The sequence below is a fragment of the Canis lupus genome, chromosome X, assembly GCF_003254725.2.
Source record: "Canis lupus dingo isolate Sandy chromosome X, ASM325472v2, whole genome shotgun sequence".
NCBI classification, from domain to species: Eukaryota; Metazoa; Chordata; class Mammalia; order Carnivora; family Canidae; genus Canis; species Canis lupus.
Genome location: NC_064281.1, coordinates 82,181,959 through 82,203,630, shown reverse-complemented (window position 1 = coordinate 82,203,630; position 21,672 = coordinate 82,181,959). Strand labels below are relative to the sequence as shown.

The window sequence follows — 21,672 nt, the reverse complement described above, 5'->3', positions numbered from 1 at the left end:
TCTTCAGAACAACCCTGTTAGTGAGATAAGTAGTATCCGTATTCCCGTCTTACAGGTGCAAAAATGGGCTCAAAAGTCATTCATGCAGAACTACTAGCTGTCAGAACCAAGGTTTGAATCCAGAGTTTTCTAAAGCATTCAACTTATTATACCACATTTGCTTTAAGGAATTTCTGAGATCTTGCTTTGCTGTTGGCAAAGCAAAAGCAGCAAAGCAAGAGCCAGGAAAGGTAAAATGAGTTGCCCAAGGTGACTTAGCCAGTTAATGATAAAGCAGGGGCTAGGAACAAGTTCCAAGAATGCCAGATCATGTTGCTTTATTGCCTCTTAATGGATGAATAATGTGGTGATTCATCAGTTAAAAAAATGATTAAAATATTGGAGCAAATCTGGAAATAAATTCCATCTGTACCTTAATTACTTCCATTTCATGTTTCACAGGCTTAATTGAAAACCTTTTTTTCTAGTCAGAAATGAACCAGTGCCCTGGTATTCCTGATGTTTATGTGTCCACTGTATTTGCTACTCAGTGTTCAGAAGTAGTATGTAAATGCAGGCAGTCCACAACTGATTGCAATTCTTTTTTCTAATCAGATGTTGAAGACTTGTGGTGGTTTATTTTATGTGTTAACTTGGCTAGGCTCTGGTGCCCAGATGTTTGGTCAAATACCAATTTAGATGTTGCTGTGAAGGTATTTTTACACATGACTAATATCTAAATCAGTAGACTTTGAGTAAAGCAGACTACTTTCTATAATATGGATAGGCCTCATCCAATCAGTTGAAGACCTTAAGAGAAAAAGACTGAGGTCCTCGGAGGAAGAAGAAATTCTGCCTCCAGACTGCCTTTGGACTTGAGACTGCAGTGTCAGCTCTTCTCTGGGTCTCCAACCTCCAGCCTGCCCTGCAGATTTTGGACTTACAAGCCCCTACATTGTGTGAGCCAGTTCCAATCAATCAATCATATAAGCGTACATGTGCACTGCATACACATGCACACACACACACACACACACACACACACACACTTTTAGTTTTATTTCTCTGGAGAACCTGACTAGTACAACTACTTAATAATATACAGGCTCTGAGGATATAGAAAGAGGTCTCTGTTCAGAGATTTGTACAATATGGCAAAAAATGAGAAAACACACTGACTAAAGTAGGGCAAGGTGGGAAACAAAGCCACGAGGAAAACATCGAGGTGTATTTCTTGATGCTCTTTACACTTGCTGATAATACTAATGATACTCAGGCTTTATCTGTAAGGGGACAGTTAATTCTGAAGGAGAGAACTTGACACTGGGCAAAAATAGATTCTCCTCCTCTTAGACTCTTCTGAGAGTTTACATCTATTGATTGAATTTATTAATTCAGTAAACAGGCACCTGGGTAGCTCAGTGATTGTCTGCCTTCGGCTCAGGTCATGATCCCAGGGTAATTGAGTCCCACATCAGGCTCCCCGCAATGAGCCTGCTTCTCCCTCTGCCTCTCTTTGTGTGTCTCTCATGAATAAATAAATAAAATCTTTTTTTAAAAAAGAATGTATTAATTCAGTAAAGATTATTGAATCATGGATTCATGCATGGTGTGTAACAACAAAGTGATGATGGTCTGAGGAGCCTCAAAGTTACTAGGGCCCCTTCCTAATCTTGGCCTAATCTCTAGTACCGAGGCTAAGGACGGAGAAGTTGCTTGATTAGTTGCCAGAGAGACAAGTGGAGTGAAAAACAGGCACATGGAAGCTCCTGATCAGCCTTCTTGTCTCTCTGGCAACTTGATTTGGGCCAGATTAGACAATGCACCTATGAGCCAGACAGTAACCTGTCCCCAACCTTCTACCTCCTGGTTTCCAGGATAGCCTCCTCAGTTTTGAGGCTTTATCAGTGCTGACTCTGCATGAACCACCCATCAAAAAGGCTGACCCCCTGGGTATTTTAGGGAAGGCTTATGCCTTTAAAATGTGAATTCCATGTTTAAAGTCAAGTCCTATAAGTCTTAAAGCTTTGTTTTTCCATTTCAAAATTGTTTTGGGGGGTGTCTGGGTGGCTCAGTCGGTTAATAATCTGCCTTCAGCTCAGGTCATGATCCCAGGGTCGGGGATTGAGCCCCACATCAGGTTCAATGCTCAGCAGGGAGCGCGCTTCTCCCGCTACTTCTGCCTGCTTTTCTTCCTACTTGGTCTCTCTCTCTCTCTCTCTGTCAAATGAATAAATAAAATCTGAGACATACAGAGAAAGAGAGAGGCAGAGACATAGGCAGAGGGAGAAGCAGACTTCATGCAGGGAGCCTGATGTGGGACTAGATCCCAGGACTCCAGAATCACGCCCTGGGCCAAAGGCAGGTGCCAAACTGCTGAGCCACCCAGGGATCCCCTAAAATCTTTTTTTAAGTGGTTTTGGCTATTCTAGGTCTTCTAAATTTCCATATACATTTTAAAACTGCATTAAAGCAAATGGTGGGTATTTGTCGTTTCTAATGGCTGAGTAATATTCCATATATATACCACATCTTCTTTATGCATTCATCTTTTGATGGACACTGGAGGGTATTATGCGGAGTGAAATAAGTCAATCGGAAAAGGACAAACATTATATGGCCTCATTCATTTGGGGAATATAAAAATTAGTGAAAGGGAATAAAGGGAAAGGAGAGAAAATGAGTGAAAATATCAGTGAGGTAACAAAACATGAGAGACACCTAACTCTGGGAAATGAACAAGGGGTAATGGAAAGGGAGGTGGGCGGGGGGTTGGGGTGACTGGGTGATGGGCACTGAGGGGAGCACTTGGCAGGATGAGCACTGGGTGTTATGCTAAATGTTGGCAAATTGAACTCCAATAAAAAAATTTTTTAAATACATAAATAATAAAAAAATAAAAAATAAAATAAATAAAACTGCATTGAATGTATTATGATCAGTGGGGGGGAGAAACTGGTTTTAACAAAAGCTTTCCATTTTTTTTAGGTCTTCTTTAATTTTCTCAGTAATTAAGTTTTCAGTGTACAGGTTTTGCATATGTTTTGTTAGATTTATCCCTAAGCGTTTCATACATTTGATGCCATCATAATCATATTTTTTATTTCAATTTCCAATTGTTATAATTTTTTTAAAGATTTTATTTATTTGTGAGACACACACAGAGAGAAGGAGAGAGAGAGAGAGAGAGAGAGAGAGGCAGAGACATAGGTAGAGGAGAAGCAGGCTCCATGCAGGGAGCCTGATGTGGGACTCGATCCTGGGACTCCAGGACCACACCCTGGGCTGAAGGCAGGCACTAAACCGCTAAGCTACCCAGGGATCTCCTCCAATTGTTATTAATATCTAGAAATACAGTTTATTTTGTATATTGATCTTGTATCATCAAATATTACTATACTTAATTACTTCTAGTAGCTTTTTTGTAGATGTCATATGTTTTATACATTAGCATGTGTGGATAATGATAGTTTTACTTTTTCCTTTCAAATTTGGACATCTTTCCCTACCATGCTTTATCAGACTGGCTAGAACCCATAGTACAATGTTGAATAGATGTTTAAATGTGGGTATTTTTGTCCTGCTTCCAATCTTAGTGGAGAAAGCATTTGGACTTTTACCATAAGGTATAATGTTACCTGTAGGATTTTTCAAAGATACTCTTTAGCAGATTGAAGAAGTTCCCTTCTTTTCTAGTTGGCTTTGAATTTTTATCAGGAATGGATGTTGAATTTTGTCAAATCATTTTTCTGCATCTATTGAGATAATCATGTTTCTTTTTTCCTTTTTGGTCTGCTGACATGGTGAATTATACTGATTGATTTTTGAATGTTAAACCAACCTAACATTGCTGAGATAAATTGTACGTGGTCATAATGTACCATAATTTTTAATATATTGTTGGATTCAATTTTCCTAAATTTTTATAAGAATTTTTGTATTATACTCCTGAAAGATATTCTGTAATGGTAATGCTTGACCCATAAAATGAGTTAGAGGGTAATCCCTCACTTTCAATTTTCTGAAAGAGTTTGTATAGGATTGGTATTACTTATTCCTTAAATATTTGGTAGATATCACCAGGGAGACTAGCCTAGGAGTTTTCTTTGTGAGGAGATTTTAACTACAAATTCAATTTTATGAATCAAGTTAGGACTAGTCAGATTATCTATTTCTTCTTCAGTGAGCTTTGATAGTTTGTATATTTCAAAGGAATTACCAAAAATGCAGTTGAGGCTTTGCCGCAGATGAGCTTTCTGAAATCAGTTTTTATTTCAATTTGCCTAGAAACAAAAAGAAAAGTAGATGAGTTTCAATGCTTTGAAACAGAATCAGAGACAGAAACACTGGACCACTCCTTTGCTTATGTGTTTTGGCTAAGGCCAGAAAGTTTGAACTAGAGTTTGAACTTTGCTTGTGACATATAGTGCTGTACTTTTTTTAAGTATGATTCTTTTTAAAGTCTGTTCCCACCAACCAAGTAGACTACTTGACTAGTTTCTATTTTCTGCATATGAGAAGGGATTAGGTCTGTTTTTCCTAATTTTAGAAATGCAGGCATACGTGACAAGTTGGTTTGTCTTGTTCACCCTGCAAGCAAAATTAAAATTAACTTCTGAAAGGATTTACAGCTTAAAACTGCAGCCATAAAATTAGGTAAAAGTAACATGCTGTTCTTGGCAAATGAAGACAGAGACCCTGGTCTACTCTTTACTGGGTTTTGGGGGAGGGGGTTTCCCTCTCATTTTCCTTCTAGTCATGAGGGATGGATTTGCTACAAGTCATACTATTTTCCTGGTTCAAATCCTACTCCCCATTCATCTTTCCTCTTCTCTGAGCATAGCAAAACATTAGCCTCATCTACATCAGTGGGCCTTAGAGACATAAGCTAAATATCTAGCTATATATTATCTTTATGGAAACAGCCTGTATTTGTCTCCCATTCTGTCTCCTTTTCATAGTTGCTACTGCTGGTAAACTCCACATGGACTTACCATCCATCTTACCTGGGCATTTGTTAGACTCCCTTCCTCTAGTACAAAATAAAGAAATGGCAGTGTACTTGATCATTTGGACTTGATAACAGATGAGTCTGTCTGTCAGAGTATTTCCAACAAGATGCAGCCTCTGTCCTAGAAGTCCCAATCCTTCCTATTTCTGTAGGTTTGAATCTTAGAGAGCTTATCAACTCTTCCATCCTAACTTAGGGTCCCAACCAGAAACCCTAAAGTATTTTGTTTTCAAATCCTTGGAAAAATTTTCCTAAAGACATTCTATAAATGAATAATAAGGCTCTGGGTTAAACCACTAAAGCCCATGACACTGTATACCTAAGGTCTAATAACAAGAGTAGGCTCACAAAAAGTAGGAGGATATGAAGCCTTACCATGCATTGCACAGCTGAGGAAAATCTGAGGATCAGCCTAACCACTCAAAATAATCTTGTGTATTATTATTTTAAAAACTATCATCACAATTTATATGAAGTAATCAAAAGGGAAAGCTATTAGAGTGGACAATGAATACCATAATGCAACAAAAATAGTGCTATTATTGGAAAAGAGATGACATTTAAGAAAGCATGTGTAAATGTATCATATATGAATTATATCTCACTGAAATTGTTTCAGAAAAGGAAAAGAAAGGATGTGACTGGAATTTTCAAAGAAATTGATGGGATATGGGAAGCATTTCATTAAAATGGATCCTCTGATAAATAGACCTCAGGAAATGGAATAATCGAAGTGATAGGTGGGTCTGCAATGGTCAGTTGAGCCTGATCTAGAAGGGCCTTTAAATGTTCTACTTGGATTTTGAGCTTTGCAACTTTGCAGGTAAGAAGGAATTATCAAAGGTTTTTGAGAGAAGACAGAACATAGCGTAGCATCTAAGTTCTAGAAAGGTATCTCTTTACCTTTTCCAATGATACTTTTCACTTTGGTCTTTTGATTATAGTTACTCTTACATTAGGTTTTAAGTTCCTCGAGTACAATAAATGTTTTCTAAATATTTGTCTTTTTCATTTTTTTAAGATTTTATTTATTTATTCATGAGAGACACAGAGAGGCAGAAACACAGGCAGAGGGAGAAGCAGGCTTCTGGCGGAGAGCCCAACATGGGACTCGATCCTGGATCCCAGGATCACGACCTGAGCCAAAGACAGAGGCTCAACCACTGAGCCACCCAGGCATCCCTATTTGTCTTTTTCGATAGTGTCCAACAGAGTGCCTTGATACACAGCTGATGTGCATTAAAGGTTGTCCTCAAGTCAGTGAAGTGGGTTTGGTGTAAGAAAGCCTTGGTTCTAGTCTTGTCCCTTTCCAGCCATGCTCCCTCTATTTAATTATGTCTTAGAGCCACTCACTTCTCCCCATCCAACCTCCATAACTCTGGTTCAGGCCACCACCACTTCAACGATCTCTTAATTGGTCTCCCTGCCCCTCCTGTCCATGATCCTTACTGCCATTAGAACATTTTTTTCTCAAATATCAATCTGATCAAGTTATTTCCTTCTTTAAAATTATTCAGTGACTTCTTGTTGCTCTGAGGATAAAAACTGACCTCCCTAACATGGTCTTCAAGACTCTATATGAGCAGGCATTTCTCTGCCTGTATAGAATCATCTTATGTCACTCTCACCTCTACTTTCTTCTTTCAGTCACTCTGGCTTTCTTTATGTTCCCATACATGCCATGCTCTCTTTCACCACAGGGCATATGCCCATATTGTCTCCTCTGCCTGGAAGATCCTCTGCCTCACTCCCATTCCTTGACTTAATTCATGCCATCTCATTCTTCGGACCTTAGTTAAACTATACTTTCTTAGATAAATCTTTACTGATCCCACCATGGAGGCCAAGTGCCCTATTATATGCCCTCATGTCCTTCTGTTGGTGTCCTTTGTATCATATAACACAGTTTTGATGAAAAGATTATTGTTTACTCTCCCAATGCCTGTCTCTTCTACAGGAATATACAGCAAAGAAGGAAGTCTGTTTTATTTAACAGTATACTCTCAGGGTATAATCCAGTGCCTAGCACAGGGTAGGTGCTCAGTAAGTCTTCAGTGAATGAAAGCATAATGTTTATGTCTTAATGACTTAAACATTGCAGATTTTCCTAACACCTTGTTTTTCTCTGTCACACTTTTCACAATTATTATTCTTTGAGTATTTGTATAAGTATTCATCTGTATTCCATATGAGAATATAGCTCCATGATAGTGGGGGACTATATTTTTTTAAACTGAGTTATTGTTTACAAACAATGAAAAGTACAGATTATAAACATATACTTTCAGGTACCTGGGTAGCTCAGTTGGTTAAACGTTCAACTCTTCATTTTGGCTCAGATCGTGATCTCAGGGCTGTGAGATTGATCGAGCCCCACATCAGGATTTATGCTCAGTAGGGAGTCTGCTTGAGATTTTTTTCCTCTCCCTCTGCCGCACCACCCCCCTTGCTTGTGTGCATGTGTACGCACACTCTTTCTCTATTTCTAAAAATAAACAAAACTTTAAAAATGTTTTTTAAAAACCATATGCTTTCATGAGTTTTGACAAATGTGTACACTCATAAACATCACTCTAAACAAAATATAGAACATGTCTGCCTTCCCAGAAAGCACCCTTTTACCCCTGAGTCAACTTCACCCTCCCACCCCTGCAGAGATAACCACTATAATGATTTCTTTTCTCTCAAACTTGCTTTGCCTACTCTAGAGCTTTGTGTAAATAGATTTATGCTAAATGTGCTCTTAAAAGTCTGGCTTATATAATATCTGTGCGACTCATCCATGCAGTTACATGTCAATAGTTTGTTCGTTTTTTTTATTTTTGAATAATGTCCTATTATACAAATATACTACAATTTGTTTACCCATTCACCCACTGGTGGAACTTTGAGCTCTTTCCACTTTAGGGTTATTATTAATAAAACCCTATGAACATTCCTGTACAAGTCATATTCAATGTTTTTATCATCATATTCCCACTACCTAGCACAATGCCTGGCACTCAATAAATATTCTTTGAGCAAATGAATAAATCTAATCCTCGCATTATCAGTTATAACTCTACCTTTACTTCTTGCTTTGGATATTAGAATGCAAATGAGGAAGAGTAACCCAATCACAGAAACTTGAGTACCCTCTTAATTTTCTAAAAAGTACATTGCAGAGTTTGTACCTTAAATATTGGTACTAGCAATTCCTTTAACACACCTTATAACCGACCATGTCACACAAGTTTGTGATATCATGTGCCACTTGTAGGATTTCCAAATTTAAAAAAAATAGGACATACAGTTAAACTTAATTTTAAGATAAATAACAAATAGGTTTTTCATTTAAGTGTATCCCAAATACTGCATGGAACATATTTATGCTAACTGGGGACATGCTTATAAAAAGTGTTTCCTTTATCTGAAATTCAAATTTAACTTAGCTTTTGGTATTTTGTTTGCTAAATATGGTCACCCTACGTGTGATCTGTGGGACCTCTCATCCATAGGCACTTTCCAGCCTTAAAGCTTAAAGATTCCTCACCTGCTTCTAGTGACTGGCCCTAGGAAATGCTGTTCTTTCAACAGCTGCTTGGTAAGTACTTACTGGCAAGGGAAAGGGAGGCATCTATTTTAAGAACATTATGGACAACATTTAGTTTGTCTATTTGTGTGTTAAGCATTTGCTTGGCAAATTCATTTCAAGGTCTAACTGAACAGTACATCCCCGCAGGCCTTGGTTCATTCTGGCTGGCTAGGGTTTTTCCAAGTGAAATCCAGCATGGCTGTTTTCCTGCCTACCCGCTACCCCCATTAGTTGTGTTTGTGTATGTTTGTGAACACAGACAGATGTTGGAGGGAAATGCCTTCCTGAACTACTCAGTAATGTCTGGTATCAGCTTCTTCCTTAAAATAAAGTGTGGGTGATAAGTTCCACCTGGTAGGGAGCCAACTCCCACAGATCACTTCCTTCTTTCCTCAGAGCCTTTCATTCATAAAATCAGAGGGAGCTGTTTTTTTAATATTTTATTTATTTATTCATGAGAGACACACAGAGAGAGGCAGAGACACAGGCAGAGGGAGAAGTAGGCTCCATGCAGGGAGCCCAATGTGGGACTTGATTCCCGGACTCCAAGATCACTCCCGGGGCCAAAGGCAGGCGCTAAACCACTGAGCCACCCAGGGATCCCCGGGAGCTGTTCTTAAAAGGCAAAAGCACGCTAAATACGGGACAAGACTCAGCTTGGTTTAATGTGTGTATATATGTAAATTTCAACGAACAGGTTTTGTTTTAAAATTTCTCAAAGTAAAGACAGGCTCTCTGTATTATTAGCATAAAGTTCAGAAACCTAGACTGATGCTAAAGGCCCATGGCTTGGTAGAAAAGCACTAGTCATTGTCATGAATGTGGCCCCCAAAATAGATTTGATCCATCCAAAGAGGCCTCTCTGGGTTTCTGGGCCCTGAGACCACCCACAACTGGAAAAATGGCACTTCAGTGTGTCTTGTATCACTTTTCCCTTTTAGAAGTTTAGCTGTGCACTAAAAAGAGAAGCCCTGGCTTTGAGTCTTTGCTTTGTAACTTAACTAGCAAGTAACACCAGCTCTCTGAGATTCAGATTTATTTTAATCTGAAAAAAGGACATATAAAACTTCTTTTGTATGTTCCAAAAATATTTGAGAAACATATATGAAGGTTGTTTATAAAGTATAGAAATGGTACAACTAATATTGTAAAGTAAATAAAACAATGTTAAAAAATGCAAAAGAAGGAAAAGGACACCTCTTTCTTGACCCTTTTTTTTTTCATTTCCTGACTCCTCAATTTCAGACTAATTCCTGAAACTAGTAGCAGTGAGTCTGATGGGGGAAAAAACAAAAAACAAAATAGACAGTGAGGACACCAGAGTACTTATCCCAACTCTGACACTGAACTTCCTATATCAAGGAAGTCACTAACAGTTGAGCCTCCATTTCCTAATTTTGAAAATGCAAATCAGGGATGCCTAGGTGCCTCAGTGGTTGAGCGTCTGCCTTTGGCTCAGGGCGTGATCCTGGGGTCCCAGGATCGAGTCCCATATCAGGCTCCCTGCATGGAGCCTGCTTCTCCCTCTGCTTGTGTCTCTGCCTCTCTCTGTCTCTCATGAATAAATAAGTAAAATCTTTAAAAAAATAAAAAAAATAAATGAAAATGCAAATCAATCATTGAGTAGGCACCCGTGGGGTATGGCAGGCACAGTACCGGATACCATAACTATAAATACCAGCTAACATATGTTGAGCATACTAGATGTGCCAGGCATTTTGCTAGGGGAATCATCTCTAACCTCACAAAGCCCTGTGAAGTAAAATACTATCCCTATTTTATAGATGACAACATTGAGGCTTAGAGGGTTGGTTTTAAATTGATTTGCCTTATGGTGAATAAACCAAAGTCTTCAATGTCAGAAGAACTTACTGTCTAGGAGGGTAGTTGAAGATATGAAGAAATCAATGTAATACTGTATGTGGATGTATGTTCCTACACATACCTGTATATCTGACATACCCATTTCAGACTTGTGGTAGGAAATCAAATGAGAGTTGGTGTGAAAGGTGTTTTGAAGAAACCTCGTGTTATGAAAACAAATAGTTCTGTTATGTTGTATGAAATCAGGATTGAGCAACCATTTCAACCATTTACTGGGTTACCTCAAAGAGTAATTTATTATATTCGAAGGGGAATCTCATTTTCCACTATGGAGAGAATTAACAGGGCTGAGGCACCTGTTAACAGGGCTCTCTGTAGAACCACCTCTTCTTTCTTCCAAGATCGAGTCACAATTCTAAAACCCACACATTTCTTCAACTTCACCGGGATCAATCATCCATTGATTCTACTACCTTTTTCACTGCCCCTTACCCACTCCCTGCCTGCACTCACTTCCCTTCTTAGGAAGTCTCGATTCCATGGTCCACCATTAATAATTCCTTTTTTCCGCATGCCTTTGAATCCCCTGCCTTTCTTGTCCTTTATCATTCTCACCTAGCAGAACCCAACTTTGATTAAATCAAATTCTTCCAGTAATCTGCATCTGCACCCACATGGCTCAACAAGGCTAAAGAAAACTTCACAATATTGATAACTGCTGTTCCTTTAAGTTCATGACCACTAACCTCAAGTGGGTCCTTAGAGCTGCCTTGCAGTCCTACCACATTTCCCTTGTTCTCCTTCCTGAAATTGCTGTGGTCCAGATTATCACATTGCTAAATTCATTGGTATGTTCTCATCCCTCATTTTATTTGACTTATCAACAATTTAGCACAGTCTGTCACTCTTTCCCTACATTTACTCCCTTAGGAGTATCACTAGTCTTGTGTCTTTATATACATACCAATTGTGGCTAGATGGTGCTCACCAAATAATCCCTGTTCTCTCCTACTTTCCATGCTCTTGGGTCATGCACTGTGTCTAGTTCTTGCAAAGGGGAATATGAGCACAGTAGGGGGAAATTCAGAGAAAGTATAAGCATCTGAGATAGTGAAGTTGCTACACAGAAGCAGCTTGAAAATCCAAGTCACCTTGGAAAAAAGGCCACTAAGGAGACCTGCCTACCCCTCATTGGATCGTGACAGGAAAAAAAAATCTTAGCTGTCTTAAACCACTGAGATTTGTAGTTTGTTACCAAAGCATAGTTGATTCTGTACTGACTAAAGCACCACATGTATATATCCAAGGTAGCCATTCTTCCTGGGACTCCAGATTCCAAAGGTAGCTAGACTATGGAATCTACTAGCTATCTGATTTCTCCACTTAGATGTCTAATAGACATCTCAAAACCAGAATTCTTAAATGTATTAAGATTTTATTTAATTGAGAGAGAGAAAGAGAGAGGAGAGAGAGAGAGAGAACACAGGTGAGGGAGGGGAGGAGAAGAAGGAGGGAGAAAAGAAAAATCCTTGCTGAGCAGGGAGCCTTATGTGGGGATTGATCCCAGGACCCCAAGATCATGACCTGACCCAAAGGCAGATGCTTAACAGATTGAGCCACCCAGGTGCCCTCAAAATCAGAATTCTTGACCTTCCACTCAGAGCCAGCTCCTCCAACAGGAGATGTCATTCCTGGGATCAAAACCATTTTTTAAAGTTTTTATTTATATTCCAGTTAGTTAACATACGGTGTAATATTGGTTTCAGGTGTACAATATAGCGATTCAACACTTCATACAACACCTGCTGCTCATCACAACAACTTCACTCCTTCAGCCCCTCACCTGTTTCCCCCATCCCCCCACCCACCTCCTCTCTGGTGACCATCAGCATTAAGAATCTGTATTTTGATTCGTCTCTCTGCCTCTCTTTTCCCTTTGCTCATTTGTTTCCAAAGGCAAAGTTCTTACAGTGTTCTCTAAAATCATGTTCTCTAAATTCATGATCTGGCTTCTACTACATCTCTGACCTCATCATCATTTCTATTCCCTTTACTCCATTCCAGCACTCTGACCTCCTTGCTGCTCAGCCAAAACATCAAGTATATTCTCTCATCTACCGCCTTTGCTCTTGCTCTTCCCTTTGCCTGGAAAGCTCTTACCCCAGATTAACTACCTAGCTCACTTCCTCATTTTCTATAGCAGGGTTCTTAAAATTTTCTGTGCAGCAGAATCACCTGAAGTGCTTGTTAAAACACAGATTGCTGGGCCCCACTCTGAATTTTATGATTGATTAGCTCTAGGAGGGGGCAGTGATTTACGTTTGCAACATTTTTGGATTTACAGTACCCAAATCCAAATCAGTGATTTACATTTCTAGGGCTAATGACACTGGCCCAAGGACCATGTTTAAAAGAAACACTATTCTCTGCTCAGAAGTTCCCATATGAAGAAAACCTTCCCTGAACTTTCCTATATAAAATAACCTGACTACAACACTTCATGTCCTTCTTACCCTGCTTTATTTTCCTCCATAACACGTACCATCTGAAAAATATGGATGCAGTGTTTCTTTGTTTACTGTTTGTCTCCCCCTCTGGATTGCAGACACCATAACAGCAGGGATTTAGTTTCACCTGTGGTTGTATGATACAGCCTCTAGCTCCCATGTCTAGCACAATACCTAACACAGAGTGATGATTAATACATATTTGTGGACTGAATAGTCAAAATGTTGCACAGCCAGTTTTCTGTGATTGAAGCTTCTGGAGGAATCGCTCACAAGAATAACTCACTTTTGCTGACCATTCAGTCCAACTAAGCTGTTCTTTCATTCTTACATTACATCTCTTGCTTCCTGGGTTACCTTTTGTGTCATTGTCATCCCTGCCACCACTCCTGACAGAAAGCACTGGTGATGCCTGGAGAAACATACTGGCTTCTGGAAGGAAAACTGTGATGTAAATCTATATTTCAGAAAACCAGAGGGAGAAGGAAGATCCTAAGTGGAGCCAGTCTAACACTTCTAAGTCCATTGTCCTGAGAGCAATTATTTCACAGTTCTTTACTTGAGTACCTGCTTGTGTAAGGGCTACAGAGAAGAATAAAACAGAGTTCCATTAGCAGTCTGATGGCAGAACCAAATGAACTGAATCAAATATGGCAAATCACCATTAGCAAAGAGGAGGGAGTAAAAACTTCAGCCTGAAATTGCTGAGAGGGGAAAATTGGTGTTGGGGCAGCAGGGGTGGGGGGTTTCTTCACCAAGACGTTGGTGTTTGAGCTGGGTTTTGAAGAATGCATAGAAGTTTGGTTTGTGATAAATGGGAAAACAGGGTAGGGAAGGCATTTTGAACAAAGAACCAGCATCAGCAAATGGATAGATGTGATACTGGTGCTATTAAAAATATTAAACAACCAATTATATACAGACATCAACAAATCCAAATGGATGTCCCAACCAAGCTGACTGGATAGACAAACTGGCATGGATATATTCATTGCATAGCACTTGACTCAGCTCCAGAGAGAGGCCAGGGTATTACAGGAATGCTGAAGAGTGTGACATAGCTAATATTAGTGTAATAATAATAATAATAGCTGACACCGAGTGCTTACAGTGAGCCAGGCACTGTACTTTGAATGCTTTATCTTATTGAATCATTCAGTCAACTCTTAGACAGTAGATATTGTCACCATTTCCATTTGCCATTTTAAGTAACTTGTCTAAGATCAATCCCAACTAGGCTGGGATATAAACCTGTACACATTGACTCCAGAACTTATAAACTTATCTAAGGTATACTGCCTCAGGTAATGGCTAGAACATAGGTTGCCCCTCTAACACTGTGGGAATATATAAAGAAGTAAAATAGGTTGGCCTTTCCCTTATCAATGTCATTGTTTGGTTGAGGAAACAAGACTCTCAACCATGCAACCTAGGAAACATTGCAAGGATGGTCCCACAGCAACAGGTGACACTTGCCCAATGGGTGGGGGCATGTAGTGCCTGCTGTGTCTTTTTACTGAGCTGGAGTGCTCATGGAAGAAATGGAACTTGAACTTGGCCTTGAGAGGTATGGAACAGTGGGACATATATGGAATTAGGATCAGAAGTGTGATGGTTCACTCACTAACAGTGTGACCTGGACCAAAGTTATTTCTTTCAGTGTTATTAGCTGGAAAATGAGTGATGTGGATTAGATTTCTAGTTCTTACCAGAAGTGCCTTACCCTGTGGAGGTATTTTGGAAATTGTGAGGGCGGTTTGTGTTGTTAAAATGATTGGTGGATGGCTCTTCGGTAGGAGCCAGGAATGATAGGCGTCCTGCACAGTATGAAAAATTGTCTTGTATTTTGCCCTACATTTAGAGGACCTCTGGACATTCGTGGAAGTGAAAACCCTGTTTATAAATGCCTGAGCCCAAAACATAACCACATTTTACATATTGAGATGAATTTTTTCATGGTTTTATTTTTATTGATTAAAACTACACCATAAACAAAAGAAATATTGAATTTTTTTCAGAACTTTACCATGAGTTATTACTGTGTTCATGGTACTTGAGTCACCAATACCACACCCTAATGTCACTCTGCTTCAGAAGGTCCCATTCATAGTGATCCTGTACCAAGCTGCTATCCTCTGATAACTTTGTCACATCTTCTAACATAGCAATGTATGACCATTTGCATATTGGCATACATATTGTTTCATTATAAATGACTTTAATTTTTTGCTTTGCTGTAGAATTATGGCATATCTGTGCTTTTTTAAATACTGTTTACATCTTTATTATAACTCATTCCGATGAATTTTCTTTAAAGATAGCAAGAAAGAACAATAAATACTTAGAATAAAAAATGGCGTGACGATCTGATAGATTTAAGAATGACTGTATTGGATGATCTCTCAGGGCCTTTCCAGTTCTGATTTTCTGTGGCTGTAGGGAGGGATTGGGTTTTGAGAGGAAGCAGAGACCATTCCAGGATGGGAATGACACCAGTGATGTGGCCTGGTTGAGCAGGGGTTGGAGTATCCCCAGACAAGCCAAGATAGGAAATAAACTTCCTCAGAGCCTGGTCTTGTCATGTTCCCTGGAAGCCACTCCTTTCATTCCTCCTCCATCCCCTCACCTCCCTGTAACTGAAGACTCCTGGGGAAACTGCCAGGGCCAGAATTACAGGAAATTGCCTTGTGGCCAGTGGGGCTTCTCTGGTTACTTTCCTCAGTGACAGAGGGCAATGATGGCTTCCTGTCTGTTAGCTGGGTGTCTTTGCCTCCTTGTTCTGCCAAGTTCACAAGAAACCTTAGCTTCTTTTCCTTACAGTTTTGTTCAGCTCCTGTGAATGGGATTTCATCCCCTATCTTATCCAGCTGCCTTGCTCCATACTAGTGATCTGGAAACTTTTGGTCCATGATAGACAAATTTTATGGGACACCCAACAGGCATTGTTTGGAAGTAGGCCATAGCTCCAGACGGATACCACTTCAGCTCTGGCAATGCCTGTTGTGACTTTTATCATTTAGTAACATAACTGTTTTTCTTCTTACTAATTATATATGATCACTGAAGACTACTTGAAAAATACAGAAATATATGTGGAAGCAAATACAGATTATCTGTTACCCACAAGAAATATAGTACTCAGCATTAGACAGAGGTGACAGCATAGGTGAAGGTGAAGTTCAGTGCTGGTCTGTCTCTGTTCTTTACACTATGCCAGCCCACCTCCCCTCCCCCCCGCCCTGCTTCCTTCTCCCACAGAACCTCTTGATCTCACCCTAATGAATACCTGCCTGTCCTATATACCATAAAATGGAGGGCAAACTGGAAAGTGTACAATAGCACTTACCACGTCAAAGGCATATAAGAGAGATAAAGTATCTCATATCAAGAAGGTGTTTGGAATCTAAAATAGCAATATTTTGTCATAGCTCTGCCATCACTACCTTATTACTGAGGTGTTGTGGTGATAAAGTGTTGTGGGAATGTCTAAAGAGATAAGAGACCATCTGAGAAATTCACAGTGCTCCCTGGAAACTGGGGAAAGACTCACAGTACAAAGAGGCAAGAATGATTAAGTACGAGGCAGGCTCATAAATATGCCTTTCTCTTTTGAAAAAAAAAAACAGCCAATATTAAACAAAAAAAGTTGGATGATACTAAATCCATCCCAGAGATAACGTTCTTGTTACAGATAATAGTTAGAATTAATGTTTTACGTTTTTTCCTCCAAGGTGGATAGGGTTAGAATGGCAGTTTCCTTATTTTTTGAGCCCTTGCATTGAGGCTCTGGTAGACAGAGGACTTGGAAAACTCTAAGACATAAGGGTTAAGGTCAGGGCTTTGGCACTAGTAAGACCTGGGTTCAAATCCCAGCTCCATTCAGATGGTACTCAAAAATTTCTATGTGCCATCTGCTCTTTTAGACATTGGAGATAAAACATTGGGCAATATAGATAAGGTAACTACTTATATGGAGCTTACATTCTAGTGGGGGGAGAAAGAATGTTTAATGTTGAAAGGATAGCACAGTGATATGATTGGAAGTAACTGCAGGCTGCCTTAGGTTGAGTAGTCAGGAAAGGTCTCTCTGAGAGTAGACAATTGAACAAAGACCTGGATGATGAAAAGAGGCCAGCAATAAAAAACATCTAGGGGAAGAGCATTCCAGGCAGAAGTAACAGCAAGGGCAAAGGCCCTGAGGCAGGAACAGGCTTAAGTTTTCATAGAATGAATACCAGTGAGATTGAAGCAGAGTGAGCCAGGAAGACAGTGAAAGGATGAGGTTACAGAGGGTCAGTACATGTCAGGTCATGCAGGGGCTTTGTAGAAATTCTGCTAGTAATCATCATCATCATCGTCATCGTCGTCATCATCATCATCATAAAGCAGATAAGAAAAAAAGGAAATTGAACAGTTTAGGGTATACTGTATGATACCAACTGAGGAATTTGGATATGACTAACTAGAGCACAGAGATGTTACTGTAAGGTTTGAATGATGTGTTGAAAGTAGAGCCTGAGGAGAACAATTCTGAGAGCAGAGTACAGGGTAGCCATTTTCATCTATCATTACATTTCTAGCACTTGACTTTCAAGTTCTCTGCTACAGCTCCTGCTTTCTCAGTGAATGCCAAATACACAAGTCCAAAGTGACACATGACACCATCAAATGAGATGATTAATATACTCTAAATGTACTTAGTTAGGAGGAGTGTGGCAAAAGGTTAGATTCCCTGGGGCTACATAGCTTCTTGGTTCACATGGTTTACTAACTTTCTCTCTCTCCCTCTCTCTCTCTCTCTTTTAATAGGGAGAGAAGAAGTCCTATGGAAAGCCATGTGGTGGCCAAGACTGCAGGGGAGGCTGTAAATGCTTTCCTGAGAAAGGAGCGAGAGTAAGTTGCTTCTTCCATTGCTGAAAGACACATAGTCAAAGGAGTTACGATCTGGAGCATGTGTGTTTTCTTTAGAATTCAACTGATTAGAATTTACTCTTGTGACTTCATGGTACAAGCAAAGTGATGAGGAGCAGCTGGAAGGAGCTTTGCTAACCAGATGAGAGGCAGAACTAGATTGGTCAAGGTCTCTGAGGGACCAGGAAGAGGTTTCCTTTGTTGACTTCATGTCAGTGTTCCCTCAAGGTTTCATCTGGAGTATTTCCAAAAGCCAATTAGGTTGTGAAGAACCAGAAAATGTCTGTATATACATGTAAATTTTCATGGCTCATTTTTAGCTACTTGGTTCTTCCCTCTGGGGAGCAAGCAGTCCATTTGTTATCTACAGACCAGGGGTGTGACTTGTCAAAAAGCAAGTTATCAGGGTACCCTTAAAGTTCGAAGATACAAGAGATTGCACATAAAGGAAGATTTATAGATATTATATTAAAATTTAGGATTTGTTTAAAAACATTATGGGATATATTCAATATCTTGTTCCATCTTTGCAAGGCACAGCTCAAGTTGTGCAAAGTGCAATGAACACTGTGCATTGGCAGAGCATCTCCATCAACCCTTGTATATGTATATGGGAAACATTGGACCAGGTGATTTGTACCTCTGATTCTCACAGAATAAACCTACATCTTTAGTGTCACTCAGAAAAAAGTATTCAAGAGGGTTCAATCTTTGAAAAATAAAATATGATTTATGTTCCCGGAATTTATGGCCACTCTGTAGAATTCAGGTCTTCTGACTTTCAGCATTGCGTCTGCACTCTGATCATACTCAAACAAGCCTAAGCGCTTACACTGTCAAAGAGAGAGAGAGCATAAATGAATCAACCAAACCCTCAAAAACATAGCCAAACAGAGAATGGAGTGGCCACTCCACCTTCTCTTTCTTTATCTTCCATTTGGGGTAAAGTGACATATCAAACTATGCCAGAATTTGAAGGAAGAGAAAAAGCCATCTCCTCATCAAAAGGGACCAGACCCATTATACATTAAAGGCATAGACTTATAGAATCCTAAAATATCAGAAAGTATATTAGTGAGCTTCTCATCTTATCCACTGATTGTACAGAGAAAGCAGACTCTGAGAAGGAAAATGACTTCCCAGGGTCACACAGCAAATTGATGACAGATTATTACCTATTACCTGGGTCCTTTGATTTTATGTCAATTTACTTTTACCTACTGTTGCCTCCCAGAGAAGTCATGTTCACTGTAGCCACCAAGGCCCATGCCTTTGCCTCTGATCTTCAACCAGGAAACACTTTAGAAAAAAAGATAGTGCTATCATAAATATATGAATACATTCTTAAACAATATGCAAGCAATAGAGGTGAAGCAGAAGTCTCCTCTGAGACTCCAGTCCCTCTGTTGTCTTTCTAGTCTTTTCCTGTGTACAATACTCAGAGATATGTAGAAACATGAATAAACATAGTTTCATTTTCTGGTCTTTCTTCCCTAAAATACAATCATAAGTATATATTCTGTGCCTTGTTTTGTTTGGTTTTTTTAAATAGCCATTTAATATGTCCTTAAGATCTTTTTCTCTACCCCATAGTTTAATCTAGACATTCGTTTCCCTTTTGATGAACACTTAGGTTGTTTCCAAATGTTTGCTATTTTAAAAAGTGGCAGTGCTACAGTGAAAATCCTTGAACTAACCTTCTTGGACTTATCTCTAGCATAGGTACTAAGGATCAAATTTCCAGATACAAGGTAATCAACATTTTTAATTTTCAAACCTATTGTTTAATTACCTCATAAAATATTCCAATTCACACTCCCATCAGCATTGTACAGGAGTGCCCACGCTTCTACACCCTTGCCAACACTTGATATTTTTCCTAATATGGGTGAAAATCATCCCACTTCCCAGACTACATGTGAGTTTAAGTGTCTTTCCACATATTCATTCAACATGTATGTTTTTTCTGTCAATTTCCTGGACATGTCCTCTATCCACTTTCATGAGTGATTCTTATTGACTTACCTTTCCTCTGCAGAGAAAAAAAAGTGGCCCAAGCGAAGCAGATGAGATTTGCAGTTTGACACAAAAAGTCATTTCCTGGCAGGTTGTAGGGGATATGCGTGGTGGGTTAGACCCCACAACCAGGGAACTGAGAATCAGCAGATCCAAGTTGCTGGTTGGGGTGCAGAGCCTTTATTTACTTTTTTTTTTTTAAAGCTAATAGTTTTTATTGTGTTTTAACATGTATATAATCAAACAACTTCAAGATCCAATTTCTACAATAATGACCTTATTATATATTGGAACAGAAGGTAGTCCCACACCAGGCAAACATGCAGAAGATGACCTCATCATTTAACCTCTGGCTGAGATTTTGATCTTTGAAGATGGAAGGCAGTGGAACCCTCTCATTTGGGTTCCAAACATCTGGAGCCCTAGGCCATCTTCTCCTTTGAAAACTTGAGTGGCTGAAGTGCTGTGGGACTGGGGGAAACAATATCGCCACACTGATTTTTTTTCAATATTAAATAGATTCAGAGTCCACATGGTTAAATGTGGTCTAAAGTTTACCAGTGAAGTCTGCAGTTGCTGGGAATGTTTGTCCAGGTTATTGAAGCAGACCAAGCTCTGTTTCATGAGTCATGACCTGGGATGCCCTATTTCCCAGGCAGATCAGGAGGCCAGCATGCTCGGGGCAGACCTGTGAATGAGGATGCTTGAGGCCGCCTGGGCCACCAGATCCATGTTAGTCCTTCTCCCTACCCTCCTGCGTTCCCAGGGCAAAGTGAGATTGTTTAAACTGGCCCCAGCACTGTTGACCCTGCAGGGCAGCCCCTCGGTACCCCCTTTGTGCAGATGTCAGAAAGATTTGAGACTGTTTTCCTTAGCTGAGCAGCGGGCCCCATTTGGATTTCAAACTGTTCCCCCTCAGCTCTGAGAGCTGGGAGGGGAATGGAACGTCGGGTCACCCCTGAGATATGCTGCAGCCCTTGGCAGGTCTGCCTCTTGCCTTGAGGAAAACATCAAGTACATAGTTTGCTGGGCAGTGTGTACTTTTTGTTTGCCAGAGGCCTCTTGAACTAAGACGTTTACACAACACCTAACACTCCTGCACAACAGCAGTCCAACCCCTTGCTGGCTCCTGCACTCTCAAACTGCTTTCTTGAATGCCTGCCCTGCATGGTAAAAGCCTTTGCCTAGCCTTAGGGTACTGCTTTTGTATTTTTCAAAGCATCTTTTCACAGGGTCTGTATTATCTGTATGCCACAAGTAAAGACACTGCTAAGTGTCTTGGCCATGCTCATGAGCCTGTTATTGGCTAAACTTACTTAGCATACTTTAGGAGAATGTCAACTTTGAAAGACAGCATACCTGCTAATGTTAAAGAAAGGGTTTCTTTTTTATTCCCCCCTGACATTGAATTATTGACTTATTATTTGACTTTTAGTTTTCTCTCTTGGGGTGGGGTGGGGGGTAGTATGTTTTATTACCTGGGAAGACCATTCTCTTTTTTAAAAAATTTCATTTATTTATTAATGAGAGACACAGAGAGAGAGGCAGGGACACAGGCAGAGGGAGAAGCAGACTCCCTGCAAGGAGCCCAATGCGGGACTCGATTCTGGACCCTGGGATCATGGCCTAAGCCAAAGGCAGACGTTCAACCACTGAGCCACCCAGGTGTCCTTGGGAGGACCATTCTTTAAAGTTTTTCCTCTCCCTGTATATTTTTTGAGGGGGAGGGGGCATTAGATTGAACAAAATATATCAGTTTTCCATCTCTGTCTCTTCTCATTTTTTCCCCTACTTGGATTTTCAAGTTGTCTCTGCATTGTACTGCATCAGTGTGTGTCTGTCTGAGTGGG

General features: G+C 39.9%; 1 protein-coding gene across 6 annotated transcripts in view; it reads left to right on the top strand.

The window, feature by feature from the left end:
• Positions 1-21,672, top strand: part of COL4A6 (collagen type IV alpha 6 chain) — a 291,168-nt gene that overhangs the window by 115,641 nt on the left and 153,855 nt on the right. For 5 of the 6 annotated variants that reach the window (XM_049107520.1, XM_049107519.1, XM_035712008.2 and 2 more), the window contains exon 3: positions 17,705-17,788. The exons of the other annotated variant lie outside the window; for it this stretch is intronic. In XM_049107520.1, the coding sequence (XP_048963477.1) occupies positions 17,705-17,788 (84 nt within the window). The remainder of the gene's footprint in view (positions 1-17,704; positions 17,789-21,672) is intronic. 6 annotated transcript variants of the gene reach the window in all.